The 22,720-nt window shown below is 41.0% G+C and overlaps 1 protein-coding gene and 1 pseudogene across 4 annotated transcripts; both read left to right on the plus strand.

The window, feature by feature from the left end:
- Positions 1 to 426: 426 nt before the first annotated feature.
- On the plus strand, positions 427 to 9,761 carry TMEM230 (transmembrane protein 230). 4 transcript variants are annotated; one of them, XM_039863781.1, is made up of 5 exons: positions 427 to 574; positions 2,638 to 2,758; positions 3,122 to 3,200; positions 4,102 to 4,224; positions 8,716 to 9,761. In XM_039863781.1, the coding sequence occupies exons 2-5, from the start codon at positions 2,739 to 2,741 to the stop codon at positions 8,854 to 8,856; spliced, it is 363 nt and encodes a 120-aa protein (XP_039719715.1). In that variant the 5' UTR covers positions 427 to 574; positions 2,638 to 2,738; the 3' UTR covers positions 8,857 to 9,761. The 4 variants fall into 4 exon arrangements, with proteins under 4 accessions (XP_039719715.1, XP_039719712.1, XP_039719713.1 ...); XM_039863778.1 differs by lacking the exon at positions 3,122 to 3,200 and having other exon boundaries at positions 428 to 574; XM_039863779.1 differs by lacking the exon at positions 3,122 to 3,200 and having other exon boundaries at positions 470 to 672.
- A 7,822-nt stretch (positions 9,762 to 17,583) lies between these two features.
- LOC120604190 (uncharacterized) lies at positions 17,584 to 17,702 on the plus strand (annotated as a pseudogene).
- Positions 17,703 to 22,720: the final 5,018 nt, after the last annotated feature.

The following is a 22,720-nucleotide window of genomic DNA, read 5'->3' on the forward strand; positions in this document are numbered from 1 at the left end:
GAAACAAGCACAAGAATGTGGGGCTACTCAAGAGTAGTAGTGGCATAACAGAGACCTTGGCAAGCCTCCGTGAGAGGCTCAGTGCGCTGAGCAGTAGACCTGGCAGCTCTGGTCTTCAGGAAGCTCCGACGAGCTTGGCTTCCGCCTCCTTGGGGTACCACTGAGCTCCCTACATTGCCTGAGGGGTCAAGGAAAGCTATGTAGCCCGTTCGCCCTGGGCATGACTGACCCAGGCGGGCGAGCACCCTTGAGTCCTGCCCCTGCAGAGATGGTTGGCAGCAAGCCCAGCTCCGCTGCCTCTGTAAACCTCACGGGCATAACTCCATCGGCGCCTCCCGAAGGCCCAGATTTTTAAGGCCGCCCGCGTTAGCGTAGGGCTGAAACGGGACGTTTCGGGAGAGCCGGATGAGAAAACGTCGCTCCCGGTGACGTCACTTCCGGAGCGCCGGTTTCCGGCGCTGAGCTTGTTGGGGCGGGGCGGCAGTTAGGTGACGCATACCATGAAGGCTCGGGCGTCCCTTTTGCCAACCGTGAGCGAGCTGTTGGCGCGCAGGCAACCTGGCGCGGCCCTCCGGTAAGGCGTGCGTACGACGGGACTGGCGCGGAAGCGTCCCTTCAGACTCAGCGTGGCGGAGACGGCACTCGTCGCCAAAATCAAGCCCCGAGTCCTCGGTGTGCAGCGTTCGCCCGCCTCGGCTGGCCTCTTTCCAGAAATTGGTTTTGTTTGTTTTCCGTCTAAATTCGCCTCGGTTCTTATTTCTCTTCCTGGTGAGGTCTGGAGACTGGAAAGTAGTGTGTGTGCAGGCGCTTAGTGCCAGGCACTGAGCTATTGTGCTAAGTGATGCCGATGCGTTTTAAGTTCTTGCAACATTCAGATGCTGAGGGAATTTGGAGGTTGGGTGGAGCCTGTTGGGAACTTGGACTGGTACTTTGAAAACATCGATTTACGTTTTTCCTTTTCTCTCTTTTAGCATTTTTACTCTGCCACCGATAAGCATTTGCCTCTCCCTCTCCCTCATACTCTGCGCTTTTTATATTTTGATGTGGGTGTATGAACAGTTAATGGCAGAGTAGGTAAACTTTAAAAAAAAGAAAGACTAATACAAATCAGAGGTGATTAAATGCCCTCAAAACCCCCACATATAGGTAGTTTGGACCTTAAGTTTCATAGAATTCAAGTTAGATTATCACTTAATCGGGATCGCAACACTTAAAAACCTAGTATTTGAGGCAGTTTGACCCAACCCTTTGTTAAAAAAAATAAAGAACAGGGCAAAATGCAGTCACTTTTTGCTAAGCCGTGTCACCAGACCAAAACCTAATAACTAACCTTATTGTAGTTTCAACCCCCTTTTCTGCCTACAAAAACCTTTTTTTGTACAACTCATCAAAGCTCCCATTCAGTTGCTAGGTGGGATGCTGCCTGATTCATGAATCGAATAATAAAGCCAATTAGAGCTTCAGATTTACTTGGTTGAACTTTATTCTTTAACACTTTTCAGGAAAGCATGAGTTAGCATACACTTTTTTCAATACTTGATTTCTGCACCAGTATGTAATTACTAAAAAGTGGCATGAGCTTTTAGCACCAGTTCATTCATGATGCTAATTATTCTAGTTGAATGTAGGCCACTTAAAACACATTAATATTCAGGATTAAGTACATATAAAGCACCTGGCACCTAACCAACACTAGGTAATTATTAATTGCTGTTATTATAATGATTATTTGTAAAATGTCATACTAAAAGACCAATGCGTTTTTTTATGTTGCCCTTATTGAAATAATCAGTTTCCTCTTTTAAAAGATGTTTCACATTTAGAAATGAAATACCTTCACAGTTAAAATAGATTTATTTATATAACTGATTGTATGGAGGAAAAATGCACAAATGTATTTCAACTTAAATGTCATTGTTCTTTATCAAACTAGTGACAAAATAGCAATGATTTTTTTTAAAACGTAGTTATAGAAGTCATGGAAAATGAAATCACTAGTTTCACTGTTTGGGTGGGGCAGAGAGGCAGGCAAATCAGAATACATTGGTACTGTACTGATAGCCAGTAGCTTATCCAAGTTTACAACAAGCTTTACAAGTCCTTTGCATTAAAAGGATGACATCCATCACAGGGAAATAGGCAAATTGTTGAGGTGAGTGTATTGTTTCCACCCTCACTTCCCTCTGGAAAATAAGATCACTTGAGTATACGCTCCTCTTGCTTTTTTCTGAAGCAGGGACAGGAGACAAATGATACTATAACAGATGGTTGAAAGTGTGGACTTTGGTGTCCAATGGATTTGAATTTAAGTTGCCACTCTTCCAGCCTTTGTGACTTTGGAAAAATTAGGAGGCAGGGGAACGTTGGTGGCAAGGTAAACATGAGTTCTGGTTCTTGGCCAGTGTCTTGACTCTCATGCTATCAGGACAAACCAGAGTAGATATCTAATGAGGGAAAGTGAGTCTTTTCACTTTGTTAAAAGAATATCAGGTTCTAAAAGCAGTGGAGCCTATATTGCCAGTTTCTAGTGTGTCATCACAGCCCAGAACCCTAATACGCAGCACCTGAGAGGCCTGAATTCATTGGTTATAAAACATTGTTGCTTGCAGACAATAACAGTGTTTTTTTTGTTTTCAGACTGTAGCCGTGTCAGTGTGTTATGATGCCATCTCGTACCAACCTGGCTACTGGAATCCCTAGTAGCAAAGTGAAATACTCAAGGCTTTCCAGCACAGACGATGGCTACATTGACCTTCAGGTAAATGCAGAAGAGAGCTTATGAGACTGGCTGGCTCTGTTTCTGATGAGTTAGCAGGAATACCTTCCAGGTGGAGGTTTTGTTAACTGTCGCTGGGGATTAGTGGGAGCAGCAAGAAAGAAACTTAGCTCTGAGACCCTTTCAACTATATCCTGCAGAAGGAGGAACCCTGGCAGAGCAGTTTCAAACCAATATAAATATTGTCCATTTGTAAGAATTTTAAGTTATAATGCCATAGCCCGGTAATTGCAAATTTTATTTAGTTTATCTAGAAAATAATCAGGTTGTGTTTTGTTAAGTAGAATTTTTTTAAGGACTGCCTCATTGGTTTACACTTTAGTCAAAGCCAGTTCATCTTTTAAGGGAGAAACTAACTGCTAAAGCCAACAGCTTGTGGAAATCTTCCTTCTTTCCTGATGTCCTGAGATCCAATTTATTAAAGGTATTCTTTGTGGCAAACAGTAAGTAAAACAGAGAATATTAAGTTTGTATCCTACCCTTATCATTTTTTTTTTTGTAAAATGCTTAATGGCATAGCATCTCCTTTTGCTCACTTCATAGAATAGAATATTTTAGGTGAAACCAGGGTCAAGGAGGAAGTCTCAGGAAGCTATCCTTTTAATTATAAACAAATCAATTGTTCTTTATACTCTTTGGACCCTTACTTGAAGGAGAGAGATTTTTTTTTAAGTGCATTTGGGAAGCTTCCAGCCAGTTAGGTCAGATAAAACCATGAGCCACGTCTTAGAAATCATAACCTTGAATCATAACCTTGAATTGAACTTGTTAAGGTTAACCTGAATCATAACCTTGAATTGAACTTGTTAAGGCAGATTACTTGCTCCGTGGGGTAGACAACTAATGCTTTAGGAGAAGCTGGTTCTAAATCCTTTGACTATATACTAACTTAACTTTGAAAGCCAGAAATCACTTACTTTCTTTACTTCTCCAGAGCATGATGTTCACTCTTGAATATCCCTGTAGGTTAGCACAACCTTCCAAATGCCAGACACTTAATAAATACATGCCTAATCAATGAATGACCATAAAGTGTTTTTTGTTTTTGTAAGAAAGTAGTTTCTTACAGTCTTTGGAATGAGACTAGAGCTAGAAAGAATAACATTCTCCTGGGACTCCTTTGAGTGACTGGTAGAGCAATAAGTAGAGCTTCATCTTCTGCCTGTCCCTTTCCCTTCTCTCCCAGAGCTGCACTGGGTAGGACTTACTTCAAGACACACAAAGCTTCCAGATTGTTTCTTATTGTCCTCCCTGCTTTAAAGTGTTTGAACCCTGGTATTTGCATAATGTTCTTCCTTGTTTTTTTTTGTTTGTTTCTCTTCCAGTTTAAGAAAAGCCCGCCTAAGATCCCCTATAAGGCCATTGCACTTGCTACAGTGCTGTTTTTGATTGGCGCCTTTCTCATTATCATAGGCTCCCTCCTGCTTGCGGGCTACATCAGCAAAGGGGTAAGCTGAAGGGTTCGTGGGAGTGTGCCATGAGGTCTTTAAATTGTTTTATATTCATATCTTGTACAGCAGATTCCAGCACAAAGAAGAAAGGGTTTTGTTTTGTTTTGTTTTTTTTAAAGATTTTGTTCTCTAATGACAAAACGTGTTTTCTTCCTTTGAACAACAAACTTCTCTCACAGTTCTTCTGAGGTAGGTGGTGACAAGTCAGCAAATTTTCCCTCTGAGATGTCGAGCAATTTTCCTGCTGTTATTTGGAACAGCAAAGCTGAGCCAGGGATCCAAGACTTCTGACTGACAAAGGCAGTAACTAAAGTAGAATGCTGATTTGTAGCTTTGTAGTACTGCAGACATACTAGTTAGTGTTTGGAGAGAAGCAGTGAAGCTTGTGAAGGTCTGGGCTACTGACCAAGCCAGGACTTTTGGCTCATGAATCAGATTCTTATATTGAGTTTGGTTGTAGTTTCTATTGAACTTCAAAATGAAACCTTAGGAATCTAAAGTGTTTGATGGTTCTTGGGCTACATACAGACACATAAACACAGCATCTAAGTTGTTCTGAACTACTATTGATCATAATTCATTTCCATTCTTCAACATACCAGGCCAAGAGATGCAGAAGGAACACAGCCAAGAACTAAAACTGTGGGGGTTATCATTGGAATTGGCAGTAGTAGCACTGTTACAATAAAATAGCTACATATGGCTTTTAAGAAGTATATCTAATTTGCCTTAGGTTCTTAACTATTTAAAACTCTCATATGGCCACCAGATACTTAAGGTGCAATCTAAATTTGAACACCTAACTTCAAGACTGTGCCTTTGGTTAACTTTCATTGTAGCGTGCACTATAAATCCCAGGGGTATAGTAAGGAGTCTATTAATGAATGATATTGTAAAAATTAAGAGTGGAAGTGAGATCCACATGCAACAAATATCACTTTGTGTGGTTTATAAAACTGCTTTATAGGTAAGGGTAAAGATGTTAAGAAAATCACTGATAGGTTTTGTTTTTGTTTGGGATTTTTTCACGTTTCAAACAAAACAGAAATAGATGGAGTAATATAATGAATCCCTGTGTCTCCACCACCCAGTATCAATAGTTATAAGCGTTTTGTTTCATATATCTTCCCAACTTTTTTCCTATATATTAAAGCAAAATGCCAGGATAAATTTTGCTGATAAGTTCTTAAGTGTGCATCTTCAGTATGCATCTCTAACAGTTTTTATATAAATCTAGAGGTGCTATCTCAACATCGTTTGCCTTGTTCTATTCCTCATATTTCTTGTAAACTGTTAGATTTAGGGACTTGTTTAAATTTGGATTTAGTTAAGTTATGAAATAGGAATATATCATAAGAGTTGCTATGTATTTAATATTGCACATTGGTTCTCAAACTTGAATGTCAATCAGAATTACCTGGCCGACTTGTTAACACAGAGATTCCTTGGCCCTACTCCTAGAGATTCTGATTCTGTAGGTCTAGGGTGAGGCGTGAGAATTTGCGTTTCTAACAAGTTCGCACATAATGCTGGTGGTCCAAGGACCACGTTTTGAGAACATTGCTATAGCATTACATTAAGAGGCACATAATAGTTTTCCTAATTTTTAGTCGACATTAAGATTGATTACTTAGTTCAGATATCTTAAGCCTAATTTATTGTAAACTGCCCCATCACCCTTTGCACCTAGTAATCTAGTTTTATCATTTACTGCATTTATCAGCTGAAGTTCTTCTGTAAAGGGCTTTCTCAAATCTGCTGTTTGATTATCCTGAAATACAGCATGTATGATGAAGGTAGAAAAAATTGATTATTTCTCTTTATTAACTTTTATAACAGTACACCTAACAACCTCAACAGATGACCAAAGAATTATTAGTATCATTATAAACTCATCATTTTTTACATATGTTTTTCAACTAATTGCATTATTTATTCTTTTTAACATATAAATTGTCCCAAATTTGGTCAGTAGGAGCCCTTTCAACTTAAGTCTGTGTTTTTTAAACGGACCCAGGAAGCCTTTGATAGCTTTCTTGTTTTCTGGTGCAGCATATTATGCCAGTTACACATTTCTTGCCCCGCAATTTATAAATAGCCATATCTCTAAGGACCCTGGTTTCCTGAGAAGTAGCCTTAGAGATCAGAAACTGGGCATTAATGGTGATCGTTGCTGTTGATTTTCATTGTTTCTAGGCCTTTTCAGTGACAGAATCAGGATATAGATATCCTTTAGAAAACAAGAGAACATAATATATAGATATATATATCATATAGATATACACATATTTCCAATGCAAATTTAAGATTAGAGTTTGAACCTAATTGATTTTATATATGTATGTCTATCTTAGTGATATCTATCCTATAGAGCATGCCAATCCCTTACTTGCCTTATTCTGTATTATACATATAACTTCACAATAATGGTGGCAGTATTAATCTAAGTATAGCAAGGCTGAATGCGTTGTAAGTTTTCTTTGCAATTCTTTGAATCCTTAGGATATATCGAATTAGGGATATATAGTCAAAATCCTGCAAAAGAAAGAAGCAGAAGAGTAGAAAATGTAAAATAATATAACAGAAATAGCACCAAGTATGTCCAATTATAAGAGTTGTAGTATTCTTTTTGATGTTCAACTAGTTCATCTTTGGCCTGAGGGAGCATCTTCAAAGTCTCTCCTTAAGTTTAAGCTCATGTTTATTGAGTCATTGTGTGCCAGCTGGGGCCACTTGTTTTATATGTATTACCTCATTTAGTTTTCACTATAACCATATGAGGTAAATACTTCTGTTTCTGTGAATGAAGCAGCCAAAATTACATTGATTAGATAATCTCTCAGTATACGTCGTGTAAATAGCCCTGTTAAAAGGAGTTTTGTTTTTTTTTAAATACATGATGCTTCTTTTAATGCAGCCAAAAGTGATACTTGCTTTTCTTGGAACCATAACTGATACAGGATACAGTGACCAGTTCATTCCTTACAATACCTGTGTTTCTTAAGGGGTTAGAAGACACAAGTTACCTCTAGCCCATCAAGGAGCTAGAGGCAGCATGGTCCCTTGGCCTCTAGTAGGCCTGTCATAAAGCAGGACCTGGCTGTGCAGCCAGAGGCTAGTGGAGGTGGAAAGAGGCAGTTGGTCTTTCAGTCCTGTGATTTGGAGACCAAGGGATGCTCATCAAGCTCATTGGGCAAGGGCAGTCCATCTGCATGCCTGTCGGATTCTAACAGCTTCCAGAGTAGAGGATATGTGCGAGGCGTCATGACAGTTATCACCTTTGCACCTGCCTTTGGCCAGGGACACCCTGGGTCTCAGCCTCTTCTAGTGCCTGGGAAGGCCTATAGAGCATGCCAATCCCTTTCCACCCCCTCTAAGAGACAAAGGAGAAGGAGATTTTTAGATTGGGTTTAAATCTTTGGATGAGGGAAATCTTCCTAAGCTTAAAAACAGTGGGAAAAATCACAAAGGAAAAGAAAGATAAATTTAACTGTGTAAACATTTAAAACTGTACCTGAAAAACTAAGAGTAGTTTTGGGAAAGTGAATCCATTCATGCAGCACATTTATTGAGCCTCTGTTATATGTTGGGCATGGCTAGGAATGCAGGGATGAACAAAGTCCCTGCCCTCATGGAATTCTCCTAAAAGCTGAAGCCCTACTGATAAAGAGATTAACTCCCATTCCTCCCTCGTTGAGCTATGAATTGGCTCATGGGAATATACACTAAGGAAATAATCTGAATGGCCAATAAAAACACTGTAATTTATTTTGGTATCCTGTATAGTCACAAAAAGTGAGAGACAACCAAAGTATCTAACAGTTAAGGTAGGGGTGGGTGGTGGTTAAGTAAAATTGTGGTACATTCATTAACAGTGGAATGTTATAAACTAATAGTGGACATATAACATATTAGTTTCAGGTGTACAACATGATTCACTATTTGTATATATTTTGAAATGACCACCTCAGTAAGTCTAGTTAACATCGATCACCACACATAGTTATACATTTTTTTATGTGATGAGAACTTTGAAGATCTATATCACAATGCTGTACATTACATCTCCAGGACTTAGTTATTTTATAACTGGAATTTTGAACCCTTTGAGCACTTCACCCATTTCTCCCCCCCCCACCCCTCAGTGAAGAGCTTTTAGTAATTTGGCAATAGCTTGTTATAATAAGAGAAAAACAAGGCACAGAGATGTTCACAACTAAAAACATTGAAGAAGGAGCAGAAGAATATAAGCCAAAATATCTGTAGATGAACATAGAGATCATTTTAGTACTCTGCAGTTTTTCTACAATTGATAATCAGGAGAAAAAGAGATAAATCTTTTCACTTGGTAGTGTATTACCCAAAGAAAAACCTCTATCCCCCCCCCAAAAAAACTATAAGATACTGATCTATAGATTGGACCCATATCTTTATTTTAAAATTCATAACTTGCATGGTACTAATGCGTTTGCCTCTTTCTGCCACCAGGGGGCAGACCGGGCCGTTCCTGTCCTGATCATTGGCATCCTGGTGTTCCTGCCAGGATTTTACCACCTGCGCATCGCCTACTATGCATCCAAAGGCTACCGGGGTTACTCGTACGATGACATTCCAGACTTTGATGACTAGCGCTCATCTCAGCCCTGAGAAGAGTCAGATGGGACTGAGCCCAGCTTTAAGACCTTGAGCAGAAACTATGGATAAGGGCTAAGGAATTCTGCAGTTTGCAGATGTTTAACAAAACAACGGCCAGGTTTTATGGATCCATCCTAAAGATGTTAACTGAGCTTACAATTAGCTAATTAGTACATGTTCTATTTCTCATTTCCTGGCTCTAGCTAAAGCTCCTGACAAGTTTTTCCACATGAACCTGTATCATGGAATAATAGCAGTGTTAATTGTATAGAAAAGTGGGAGGTTATTCTGTAGCGAGAGGTGTTGCCACCACCTTTTTTAGAGTTGAGTGTTACTTTTAAATAGTCTTTGTTGTCAGTTCTTGTGGCAAATGGAAAAATGCGGTATGTCAATTTCTTATTACTAAGTAATTTATTTTGAAAATATCGTATCCCCTATACTCATCTCTTCTTGTTCTAGTGGAAGACCTTGGCAAAATCAAATATTGGTGCATCTGCAATATTTTTTACTCGCTTTCTTATTAATAGCAACCAGGAATTTTTTAAACCTTAGAGCAAGTTTTCAAAATACAAGCACTTTCTCTGTTCACCAGTCCTAGACCAGCTCTGATCTGGTTCACAGTAGGTTGGCCAGTATGTAATTTGGGTCAAGATGTTCTGTATATCATGCCTTTAAGGATCAGACTTTTGGCTATTTCCTAAGGAAAAGTGTAGATAAGTAGTTGTTATTGAGACTCTATAACCCCGTTGTTAGTGCCTTGTGTTACATCATTCTGCTGAAGATCTCAAGACTTGGCCTGGATCCTAGAGGACTAGACTGCCTTATTTTGATTCTGTTCCCTAGCTTGCAAAAAGTGACTTATGTTCAAAAGAAATTAAAATGTCAAAACCTAAATCCTACACTTAAATTGAGTTAACTTTAAACATATTTCAGAAAACATTTTAATGATTATATGATATCTTTGATCCTAGTACCTAGGACTACCTTTATTTTTAGAAAACTGACAATGTAGATCAGACAGGCATTCTTTTACTCTGAGGTTGTGGACTTGGGTGATTAGAAACCTGGAAGTGCTATCAGCTGAGATTTGGAGGCCTGAGGGTAGAGCAAGTTTACTGAGGAAAATGAGTTAAGCTTTAGGTGTGTTAAATTCTAGATACCTACTTGACATCCAAATGGAGCTATTGACTAGGCAATTGTATTGCACAGGCTCAGTTCAGGAAGGGAGTCTAGGCTGGATGTAGAAATTTGGGAGTCAGTGTTCAGACAATATCAGAACCATGAGGCTGGATGAGGTCACCTACAGAGTGCACATGGAAAAAAACACTATGACTCAAGAAATGAGGGACAGAGAGGGTGACTTGAAAGCTTCCAAAGTTAGGTACATTTGTTAATGGGAGGGTAGGCTCAGGAGTCCAATAGTCTAAGTAAAATTTTTGGGCCTTGGCAGTGAAAATATGAGGAAATGTATAAAGCTTTTTCCTGGGCAGTGTTTGCAAAGCAAAGCTCAAACCGGAAGGTTTGGGCCAAACCAAATTACTTGGTTCTTTTTATAATGGTAATGATGCTGCTGGTAAGGAGGGAGAGAAAAATGGAGCAGGAGGGTATAGAGTGAAAGGTAAGCATTTGGTTGGGGAGCAAAAACATTTGCTCCCCCAGCCCGGTCCCCAAGGTTGTCTAAGTTTCTTATATACCGGTCCGGAAATGTTCTAAGCATGTGTGTGTGTATATATAATCTTAAAAAAAAACCTCAAGGTCCCATTGTATAGTTCTATAATTTCTTTTTATTCCCCACTTAACTCTATTTTGTATATATTCCCATATCCACAGAGATCAGCCATATTCTAATGTGAATTATAAGCATAGTTTGCTATGCTATGCATATAGTCATAGGGTTCTCAGAGCAGAGACCACAAAAGTCATATTCCTGGAGCAGGAATCACCTCTTGATGTCCTGTGAGGAATGGCCCTTGCTGTTCTATTTGGAACATTCAGGTTTATAATTTTATTTCAGTTGGAATTGTTACAGGGATATTATTAAGTCCACATCAGATTCCTTGTAACTATGCATTGATAATTAAATATTCTGGTGCTTTATAGAAAACATCTAAACCTCTATTATAATCTTGAACTCTTTGCCTGTTTTGCCAAGCACTCGCATGAAGTATTCTATTTCATTTTAATCCTTAGGAAAACCCTGAGTTAGGTAAGAGTCTTAGGTAAAAGGTTGGATATTTGCGACTCAAATTTGGGCACACCCTGATTTCCCCTATTAAGTATGAAAGCCAAATGCCTTTAGGGGCTGGACAAATAAAGAAATGGGGCAAGGTATTGATAGTAGTAGTGGGGACAAAGGCCAATTGCCAAATGTGTATTTTACTTAAAAGCAGCCGCTTCCTCCTCCCCTCTGTCCCCGACCTTAAAAGGTTGGCAAAATCACGTGCCCTAGCTTTATGAGGGTTTCCTTATTTGTAACAACTGTAATGCCTCAGTCATTTCCAAGGCTAGAAATCCTCCCCGGTTGCATCAGCTGTTCTACATACGATAATGATTCCAGATCCATTGCCTCTGGATTAGTTTCACTTGGTGTGCCAGACACATACTGCTTTTTTCTGCCAGGGATTGTCAGGTGCTGAAGGTACAACAGGAAAAGATAGGATTTGGTTAGCGAGGAATAGTTTGCAAGCTAGTGGCTGCATGTTGGCCTACATTTTGTTTTTACAAATGGAAAGGTTCATAGGATCTTTGGCTTTTCTTTAAAAAAAGTCAATAGATTTTTTTTTGTTACTGAGAGACTACAACCACCCAGAGCAAAATAGTGAAGCATCTTCAGCTGAACAAAATTCTCTCGTTCACTGCAGTGCCCACCACTGCTTGGTTACTTACATACCCAACCTGCTGATCTTCATTAAGGGCCCATAGTATCTGACAGTCCCGCAAAGTCTAGCACTGTGCTTGTGGTCAATTAGGTTTATTAAATGAAGAACCAAAGCCAAGAGTGCATTTCCATCCCAGGGCACCGTTCCTTTGTCATATAGATAGATGGGCTGGTACTATTTGATTCATTTTCCTAAATGACTCCTCTGTCAGCTGCCTGGGAGGCCAGCTACTCCTCAGAATTGGTGCTCCCTAGTGAGTCAAGTCTCTGCCTGCTACCACCTCCTCAGGCTAGTGAGCCCAGTAACAACCACCTGCAAGTCCCCTCATGGCCACACAGTGTCTCTGCCAGCTGACACAGAAGAACCTATGACTGGTGTGATGAGGGAAGCTAGTAGAGGGACAGTCACAATATTGACTTTCTGCTGGTCTTCAAAGGACATAAACCAAATCAAGCCACTTTAGTTACCTTGCTCTCTCATCTAAATTCCTATCCTGAGGCTTCTCTCCTAGATTCAGTCCCACAGTCTCCTGACCTCACAGGTGCATGATTCAGTCATGGTTTAGTGCCAGGGTAGGAAGGGCATAGATTGGGCATAGATTGCTTATTAGTTTTAAGGTATTGGGCAAATTACCTCTGGAGCCTCAGTTTCCTACTTTATAAAGGTAGAACAAACCAGTTTCTACCTCACAGGGTAATTGTGAAAATTAAAACAGTGTGAGAGGGTGCTTCACACAGCCTGGCACATAGTAAGCACCCAGTAAGTGGAAGCTGCTCGTTAAGAAAGTGAAGAAGGTCACTCCTTTGGTTTCAGGGACTTGTGCCTGGGGAGAAGCTGAGGAGGAGAGAGCCCATCTGTTAGCCCTGAAGCTGACCTGAAGAACCTGCTGTTACTTAGCAAAACTGCCCCAGGGCCAAGGACCAGAGCCAGTATGGCTTTTGGCTCTAGCCAAGACAGGGTTCCCTTCCCTAGCAACTGCCTACGGGAGGGTATGAGGAGGTCTCCAGCCCCTGACCCTTCTCCAGCATGAACTGAGTGTGGGGGGCTGTGTGCTCCAGTCCTCTGGTAAAAGGGGAACAGGAAGTACCAAAGCACCCCTATTGTAGCCAACACATTGTATCAAAGCACGTATTGTAGCCACAGAGGCCTGCCCCTGCCTGGGAGGGCCTTGCAGGGAAGCCTGTGAAATGAGATGATGCCGCTAGAGCACCATCAGACCAGCTCCCTCTGGAGCTTGTTTTTCATGCTCTCGCTCCATTCTTTCCATGATCCCTGTTCTCACCTCATAACACTTCCTGTCTTCAGTCTTGCCCCTTGCTTTTTAAAGTGTGGTCTGTGGACCAGCAACATTGGCATCACTTGGGAGCTTATTAGAAATGCAGAATCTGTCCTGGGCCCGCCCTAGCCCTGTGAATTCAGAACCTGCATTTGAACCAGACTTTCAGGGGTCTGTTGCATGTCAGAGTCTGAGAAGCACTGATCTGGGGTCCCTTGCACCTCCCAGTGCATTTCCTCATCTGAGATGACTACCTGGCAGTGCCAGTGGCTGGATGTGGGAGGCACCTGGAAGGTATAGACCCTCCTTGGTCCACCATTATTCGCCAGCTAAAACAGTAACCCCCAGGGTCTTGAGAAAGCATCACAGAAATAGCACAATAACAATGCACGGAGCTTTGTGAAGATCTTTTCGTGGGCAGTGAGAAATGAAAACAAGCCCCACAGATGAGAAAGGTTTGTGACAAGAGTGGAAGCATGCTTTGGTTCTCTGAAGGCCAGGGGAAGGTAGCAATGTGTAATTTATGACCCAGTGACCGGCAGGATATCTTTTCTCTTGTTTTCTGAACACTGGAGGTGCTGATGTCCCCATTCTTTCATTCCTCTCACTAACTTGAGAAGAGCCAACTAAAAAATGCTCCAGTCTGAAGGACTCAGTTTCTTGGCCAAGATGCTACTCTTTCAAGAGGGATCTCTCTAGGATTACTACTCACAGAATTTGCTCTAAGACCACCACCCACACCACCACTATCCTCCTACAACTGGAAAAATGACAGAAGCAGAATCACCAACACACTTTAGGAGGGTGTGTGGCCTGGCAGAGTTGAGGAGATGACTCCCACTGGCTGAGAGGAATGACCATGAGGAGCTGGGGTACATCAAATCTCTGGACATTGGCACAGGCTCCTTTCCCTGTAGCTGTGATCTGGACATTTTAAGACTTAGCTTACTGACAGAGGACTTGCTGAAAGCACAGATTTCCCCTTTTTAGGGGTATCAGAAGATGCCAAGTGTTTTCCCCATTCAAAGGAGAGTGAAACCACAGTGAGATCAGAAGAGCCTTGGAATGATGTTGGGCCAAGATCAAGGACACCTGCTCATTCTGCACATTGACTCAAGATGGTCTTCGACTGTATTGCTCTCCCAGGTGTTTGCATCCCGCCTCAGGCAAGGGGACAGGGAGTCTTATCTCATCCATTGGCAATAAAAAGTTAATTTGCCAAGGTGCAGAGATTAGGACTTTGCAATCTGGAAAAACAAGGCGGGCACAAAGTCTATAAAGTCACATAGGGTGTTGGCAGGATGGACCTATGTTTACTTACCAAAGCCCAGGTCACTGAAACTTGATACTTAAAGTACTTTGGGGGCAAGATATCTATTTATTAAAATAAGTCAACTTAAACATTAACCAAAACAGTGGACCTCAGAGCTTTGAAAGCAGCTCTATCTTGATAAAGTTAGGTCCTCTGCTTGTCTTAACTATTATCAGACACAGCTTTAACCTTGGTCCTATCTCCAGACATTTATTTTAATTTGCCTGTCAATTCACCTTATATTCTACTCTCATGAAACATTTTCTGGGCACCTACTATAGACATAGCATTTTGCTAGTTATCAAAAAGGAATCATTCACTTGCTCCAGAAGTTTGCAACATAACCTAAGAGAAAAAGATTCATGCCTGAACTAGCTAAACAAATGTAATAAGTAATAATAAATGAGTAATTTAGAAAATTGTCGCTCTCCTAAGTGGATTGGAGAGGAAAAGAGGCTATTTTAAAGTCAAATAGTTCTACCAGACTTGCCATGAAAACCAGTTGTTCTTAAATACAATAGAATATATAGATGTCAAATTATAATGTACACCTGAAAATTATATAATTGTATTGACCAATGTTACCCCAATAAACTTAAAAATAAAAATAAATAAAGAGAAAAAACCAGAAGTTCTCCTCATACTCTGCTGGTGGGACTGCAAATCAGTACAGCCACTATGGAAAACAATAGGAAGGTTCCTCAAAAAACTAAGAATTGATCTACCATATGATCCAGCAATCCCTCTACTGGGTATTTACCCCAAAGACTTGAAAACCCATATCCCAAAAGATATTTGCGTACCAATGTTCACAGCAGCATTATTCACAGTGCCAGGATATGGAAGCAACCGAAGTGTTCTATGATAGTTGACTGGCTAAAGAAGCCGTGGTACATATATACAATGGAATATTACTCAGCCATAAGAAGAGATGAAATACTGCCATTTGTGACAACGTGGACGGACCTCGAGATATTTGTGCTAAGCTAAATAACTTAGAAAAAGTTGAAAATCACAGGATATCAATTATATGTGGGATATAATCCTAAAAGAAACAAAGGAACAAGACAGAGACTCATGGACATGGACTATAAACTAGTGGTTACCAGAGGATAGGGGGAGGGAAGGGGGAGGAGGTAGACAGAATAAAGGGGGTCAAATATGTGGTGACAGAAGTCTATGGGAGGTGAACACAGTGTAAACATATATATGCCTTACTGTTAAAGTGTACAGATGAAACACTGGGTTTCATTAACCAATGTCACCATAAAAAAAAATAATAAAAATCAAGAAAAAACAGAACGAAACAGTAGTTCTCTGCAGCCCCTCCTCCCTCACTCCTCAAGAGTCAACTACCAGTTCTTCCAGCTGAATCTTTTTGTATTCACTTTGATATCTCCACATGAAGTATTTATATTACCACTTCACAATATTTTAGTATTAGGCCTAATCAATTGACTTTATTCAATAGAAGATGTAGATTTTGCTCTGTTCTCTCATCATCCCCCATTATACATACTTTCAGCTCTTCCATTTTCTCCATATAATTGTGTCATTTTAGTTGGGTCAATGTTAAGTGCTGACATAGTATTTATAGAATTTACATAAACCTTATTCATGCTAAACCAAGCCACACATTATGACTTACTTCCTATTGGCACAACTTTTAGTTTTCCTTGGAGTTAACAATCTCGTTTTGTTTATTTGCATGATTTTCTGTCTACCTATCACTAATTCAAACTGCTGCCATTTGTATATATCTCCTAGTAGTACATCTATTTCATCCTGAAGAGCTCTCTCTGGGGCCTGCTGCTCTTTTCTCTATCTGGTCATTGTTCCTCAGAAGTGAGGATATAACTGCACCGCTTTTAGGTTTCCTGTGTGACGTCTGTGGAGATGTCTGGTGCCACTCTGATTCTAGGTCTTTTATTTTTCTGTTATTTCATTTTCCTAGGTTTTTCATTTTTCTCCAGATGCTTGTAGGATTGCCTTCAGTGTCCTGAAATTTCACAATGACATGTCCTCTTGGTCTCTTTTAATCCAGCACTTGTCTATTTTGACAGGTGCTCTGGGCCCTTTCAGTATGGAAACTCGTGTCTGTTTATGTTAGGGAATTTTTTGAAATTAATTTCTTTGATAATTTCACTCAAATGTCTCTGTTTTCTATGTCTAAAATTGTTTTTTTTTTTTTTAGATGTTGGTCCTTATCTTTTCTCTCCTATTCTCTACATTATTGTCTTTTTCCCCATATTTTGTCTTTTGATCTTTGAAGATTTCCTCGGCTTTATCTTCCAACTCTTCTGTTGTAGTTTTTTTTTTTTTTTGCTATCATGCTTTTAATGCCCAAGGAATGTTCTAGCTGTTCTTTTTATAGCAATAAAATTTTATTTTGTGGCCATAACTTTATCTCAGCATATTCTCTTATCAACATAAAATATTCACATATCAGCATAGCAGTCAGAATGATCCTTTTAAAACATGTCATATCATGTCATTCCTGTCAAAATTCCATATTGGCTTTGCATTTGACAGTAGAAGCCTGCCTCCTTGTAATGGCCAGCAGGACTCCACATGACTTCTTGTCCTTCTTGCCTCCCTATTGTCGACTGCTCTACCTCTGTTCACTCTGCTACAGCCACACCAGCCTCCTCAGTGTTCTCGACTTCTCTGGGCCTACTCCCACCTTAGGATCTTGGTTTTAGCTATTCTTTCTGCTCTTCCTTCAAGACTGCTCAACTTGCATCTTCCCAGTAAGGCCTGCTCTGGCCTCTGTGTTTAGTACTGCAACCTGCCCACACATGCTGTCTGTCCCTAGCATCAGCACTACTGGTTGCCTTTCTCCTGCTCGACTCTTCTGTAACTAATTATCACCTTCTAACTCACTATTTAATTTTACTTATTTATTATGTGTATTCTTCATTGTTTTCTGTACCATTCCACTCTCTCACCCCACCCCATTTAGAATATCAGCTTATAAGGGCATGTATCTCTTATTTTGTATATCAGTGTTCTCAGTGCCTTAGAACCATGTTTTTTGGCACATGGGGCACCAGTGATCTTTGTTGAGTGAAAGGATGGATGAATGAATGAATGAATCTCCTTGAGGATACTCATGATTTGTTTTGTTTCCTTCTCCCTTCATGCCTTTCTTTACTCTGTGTTGCTTTTTCTATTTCTTTGCTTCAGTCTCTATCTTTCAAGTGTTCTTTGGCTGTCAGCGCATGTTAAAGAGTGAAGAAATAAAACCCAGTGGAGTCTATGGCCATGCCATCCTGAACACGCCGGATCTCGTCTGATCTTGGAAGCTAAGCAGGGTTAGGCCTGATTAGTACGTGGATGGGAAACCACCTAGGAATACCGGGTGCTGGAGCTCTGTGCTTGTGAAAGGGCTTTGATGATTGTAGGGTTGTCTGTGGTACACTCTGCCTGGCCCATGCATTATCTGTAACTGTAGATCTTTCCCTGAGGCTGGTCTTTCCCAGACAGGGCTGGCCACCAACATCTGGGAACCAAGTTGTTGAAGAAGGCTGGGTGTCTCAATGCTCAGGATGTAGACTGACTTACCCTCCAGGTTCTGAGTATGGTCTCCCACCTCTGTAAATGGTATCCCTCAATCTCTCAGTCAAAACTCTAATTTCAAAACCATCTCCAAAAGAACAAACTTTGAGATTTCTGCTAGGGTCTGTGAATGATCTTTGCACACTTGCCCAAAATTGGGGAGCAGAGGTAGGGTTTATTTTTTATCAAAATGTAGTATACATATAGAAAAGTACACAAATCAAAAGCTTGATGTCTTCGTAAAGTAAACACATAAAATCTAATTCTTAGGTAGACTTTTAGTCAATCCACTTACACATATATTCACCTCTACCCCACTTTTAGTGCTACTTAGGCATCACGAGTTCCCTGCGTTTTGTGGGGTCCTGTATTATAAGTTCATGTTGCTTCTGTGCTTTTCCCCTGTGATTGGGATATGTTATTCTGAAGTAACTGAGATTAAGGTCAGAGTGGGAGAGTCTGCTCAGTCTACTTGACACTGAGCAGATGAACTGCTCTCCTAGGACTGCCCAAGGTCTTATGGTCTACATGGGTCCTGGATAAAGGGATCCCAGCTATCAATGTCACAGCAAAGCAGTGCACAAACATTTTCTTTCTCTGCTTTCTGCGCCATGAATGGGAGGAAAAATGAGTTATGATTTCAGTACCTGAGCCCTGATATTGTTCCCCTTGCCGCAACCAGTCCTTGTGTTTGGCTCTATTTTCTTATACCTCGTTCCTGCTCTCCTATATTGATTCCCACAGGATCTTTGCTAGCATGCATGTTCCCTTCTCCCCTAAGCCTTTCCAGGGCCTAGATTCTGCTGAGTTCCCACCGCCATATTCAGATGAGCCTGTGCCATCAACAGTGCAATTCCACTTGCTGCTTAACCTTCAATCACCAATGCTATCTCTTAGCTACTAGACCTGATTCCTTCGCCTTTGCTCACACTTCTGCTGACCTAGCCAAGGTAGGAGACATGAGCACTACTTCATTCATTGACATATACCAAAAGTGCTCAGTAAATACATTTTATGATATTCTCAAACAGGAATAGCTTCCTTCCTTTTCAAACCTCTATCTCCCACTGAAAATAACTGTGACTTTTTTTTTTTAAGAGAAATTGAGTTAGAACTAATTGTGTTTGAAGAGCTTATTTGAAGAATTTTTTTAAAAGTCCTATTGCTCTTTGAGATCCTTAGAAGGCCGCTGGAATATGCAGAGCCAGACCTGGCAAAGATTAGGTCCTGTGGTTAAAACCCTTAGGAGTGATTGACAGCCTGCAATGAGGGTAGAAGGCAGCAGGTCAAGGCATGGTTTTCTGTGGTCCAGGAAGGAGAAAGCTGGGTGTCGAAGTCTCTCTGGACAGAGCCAGGCCTGTGAAGTATGTCTAGTTATCTGGGGTCAGCCCAGGATTTTCAGTTTTCAGGCATTGAAAAATAATAATTTTATTTAAATATAGAATTGTATTAAGAAAATATTGCATTGACAGTTTGCCATCGCATTCATTCTTCCAGAAAAAAATGCATGTATAAAAATTATTATAGATTGATACTTTTTAAACCATTTTCATCATGAAATATAATTCCTATACAGAAAAGGACACAAAACATAAGTGTATGGTTTAAATAATTATCATAAAAGTGAAAACCCAAGCACCTCCCAAGTCAAGAGCATGACATGAGCATCCTGGACAGATGGAGCAGCACGGGCAGCATGGTAAGAGGCGACAAAGCAGATGTGGCCTGAGAATTGACCGACTTCTTTATGGCTGGTAGGTTGTAATAGGATAGGCCTAAGGAAAGGATGCAGGCAGGTGATATCTTGGAGAGCCCTCTATGCTGTGGGAAAGAATCCCAGCCTACTGTCCCCTACCTCAGCTAGGGGTGCAGCCCTTCTCTTTACTCTCAGCTCATCCTCTAAAACTGGCAAATAAGCCCAGAGATAGTCTAGTCTCTTCTCTGAGACTAGAAGATTAGAACAGGAAACCCCAGTCTTTGATCAAAACCCATGAAACTCCTGACACTGGACAAAAACAGACTCTTTTGGGTAAAGATAAGCACTTGGCTTGTGAAAAGATTCAGGAACATTAAAGAAAATGAAGCAGGAGAATTGGAGGAGAGTTGCTTCCAGGAATGGGAACCTTATACAAAAAGATCATCTTTGTGATGAGATTAGAGAGGACATTGGAGGGGGCCACCTGGAGCCTAAGAATACTATTTTCAAATGAAAGAATGATTTAGGGATAGACACTCAAACAAGAGACTTTTAACGGATGTGAGAGTTTAAAAATGGAAATGAAATGTATTTTTTAAAAATATAAATTACTAAGATTGACTCAGGAAGAAATGGAAAACATAAAAGATCTACTAGCTCTAGATGATAAGAAAAAGGTCTTTGAAGGTTTTATTCCCTCAAATTTTCAGGCCCAGATGGGTAATAGTATGGAAAATTTCTAGCAAATCTTCAAGGAATTTTTATATTGTATAATCTAGAGCATAAGGAAATTTTAGAAACATTACTATTCATTTTATAAGCCCCATATCAAAGCTTGTCCAAATGAATGTTTTAAAAAAGTAAACTAAACATATTTGTGAACATTAGTTTTAAAGTTATAAATAAATAATAAACTTAAATCCCAGCTGTGGGTTTACACAAATAGACAAAGTCAAAATTATATTAGGAAAATCTGAGGAGGAATTGGCCAAGGTGGTGTAGCAAGTAGATGCTGTGCACGCCTCCTCTCGCAACCACACCAAAATTATAACAAAACTACGGAGTGACCATCTCTGGGAATTGCCTAAGGTCTGGCTGAACAGAAGTCCTACAACTGGACGCATACACAAGAGATCACCTAAAGGCTGGTTGGAGGGGTGGAGATGTAAAATGGACTGGTCCTACAACTGCAAGTGGCAGTCCAGAATTGGGAGGGTTATCTTGGCTGCAGAGCCCCCTCCCCCACCGATGAGCGAGGGATCTCGGCCCCACACTGGGCTCCCCAGCCCAGGGTTCCAGTGCTGAGAAGAGCAGTCCCTACAACCCCTGGCTATGAAAATGAGCAGGGATTGCGGCTGAGTGAGGTGGAAGGCTGTAGGAGTTGCAGGCATTTCTCTTAAAGGGTCTACGCGCAGACTTACTCACTGATGGACTTACTCACTCCGACTTCAAGCTGGGGCAGCTGCTTGAGGAGTGCCAGGGACACACAGAGAAACATTGAGTTGTCAGGCTTCAGAGTGAGGGCTGGAGGGGCGGCTTTCTACTGGACAGAAGTGCTGGTGGTATCCATTGTTTCTTTGTTAAGCCCTCCCTCTCCTAGTGTGTGAATGCAGACCGTTGCCATATCTGAGTCTGCACAACCTGGTTAACACAGGTCGCTCTGCCCAGGTGATTCCCTGAGACTCTACCTCTCCCAACTCGCGGGCCCATCCAAGCTGCCTCCGGTGGTTTATTATAATGGCCTATCTTGGTTCATGCTGCAGACTTTCCTGAAATCTCACAAAGGCTCACAAAACCCAAAGAACCAGCATCTGACCTTGGCATGCCCTGTACCTCTTGCTGAGCAGCACCAAGCCTGGCACTAGCAGCAGCCAGTTTCTGACCTGGCCTCTCAAGGCACCTATAAGCCCAGCACCGGTGGCAGCCATTTGCAGATTGCTTGGTGACTCTTACCAGGTGGCCCTGGAAGTGCACAGGCTGAGACTGAATTTGGCCTGCAGCTGTGCCCCTCCCAGGAGGCCCTTGAGACGGTGGCACTCCCAGTGGCTTGCTTTGACTAGCAACAATAGAATGGCAACAGTGGAACCAGAGCACCACCCAGGGCTGCATTGAGGAGGACACACCCGAAGGGCAGACTGAGCAGGTACCAGAGTCCTGCTAAAGTGAATCCTGCTCGGTAGCATCAGCCCCTCACCAGTCAGTCCTCACAGCCAATCAGCCCAAGGGTCAATCCCTTACATCAAAGTGCAAAACAGCAGCCAAGGCTCAACTGCATCAGAAGGGCACACACAACCCACACAAGGGTCACACCTCGAGCACCTTGCTTGGGTGGCCAGAGAAGATCATGCCACTGGGCTCCCCAGGACACCTGCTACATGAAGCCACTCTATTAAGACTGGGAGACTTAAGAGCCCTACCTAATACATAGAAACAAACACGAGGAGGCAGCCAAAATGGGGGGACAAAGAAACATGTCCCATGTAAAGGAATAGAACAAAGCTCTAGAAAAAGAACTAAAAAAGTGGAGAGAAGCAATCTACTAGATGCAGAGTTCAAAACACTCATTATAAGGATGCTCAATGAACTTAGGGAAAGAGTAGATGAGCTCAGGGAGAACTTTAACAAAGAGATAGAAAATATAAAAAATGGAGATGGAAAACATAAAAGGGAACCAGTCAGAAACGAATACAATATGTGAGATGAAGAGTACATTAGAGAGAATCAACAGAATGGATGAAATAGAGGATCAGATCAGCTATTTAGAGGATGGAGTAGTGGAGGACACTCAATCAGAACAGCAATAAAAAAAAAAAGAATCCAAAAAATGAGAGTAGTTTAAGGGACCTTTGGGACAACATCAAGCACCACAACATTCGCATCATGAAGTTACCAGAAGGAGAAGAGAGAGAGCAAGGAATTGAAAACCAATTTCAAGAATTAATGACTGAAAACTTTCCTAACCTGGTGAAGGAAATAGATATACAAACCCAGGAAGTGCAGAGAGTCCCAAACAAGATGAACCAAAAGAGGCCCACACCAAGACACATCATAATTTAAATGCCAAAGGTTAAATACAAAGAGAATTTTAAAAGCAGCAAGAGAAAAGTAGTTACCTACAAGGGCACTCCCATAAGACT

Source organism: Pteropus medius, unplaced genomic scaffold (assembly GCF_902729225.1).
Source record: "Pteropus medius unplaced genomic scaffold, Ma_sr-lr_union100, whole genome shotgun sequence".
Classification (NCBI taxonomy): Eukaryota; Metazoa; Chordata; class Mammalia; order Chiroptera; family Pteropodidae; genus Pteropus; species Pteropus medius.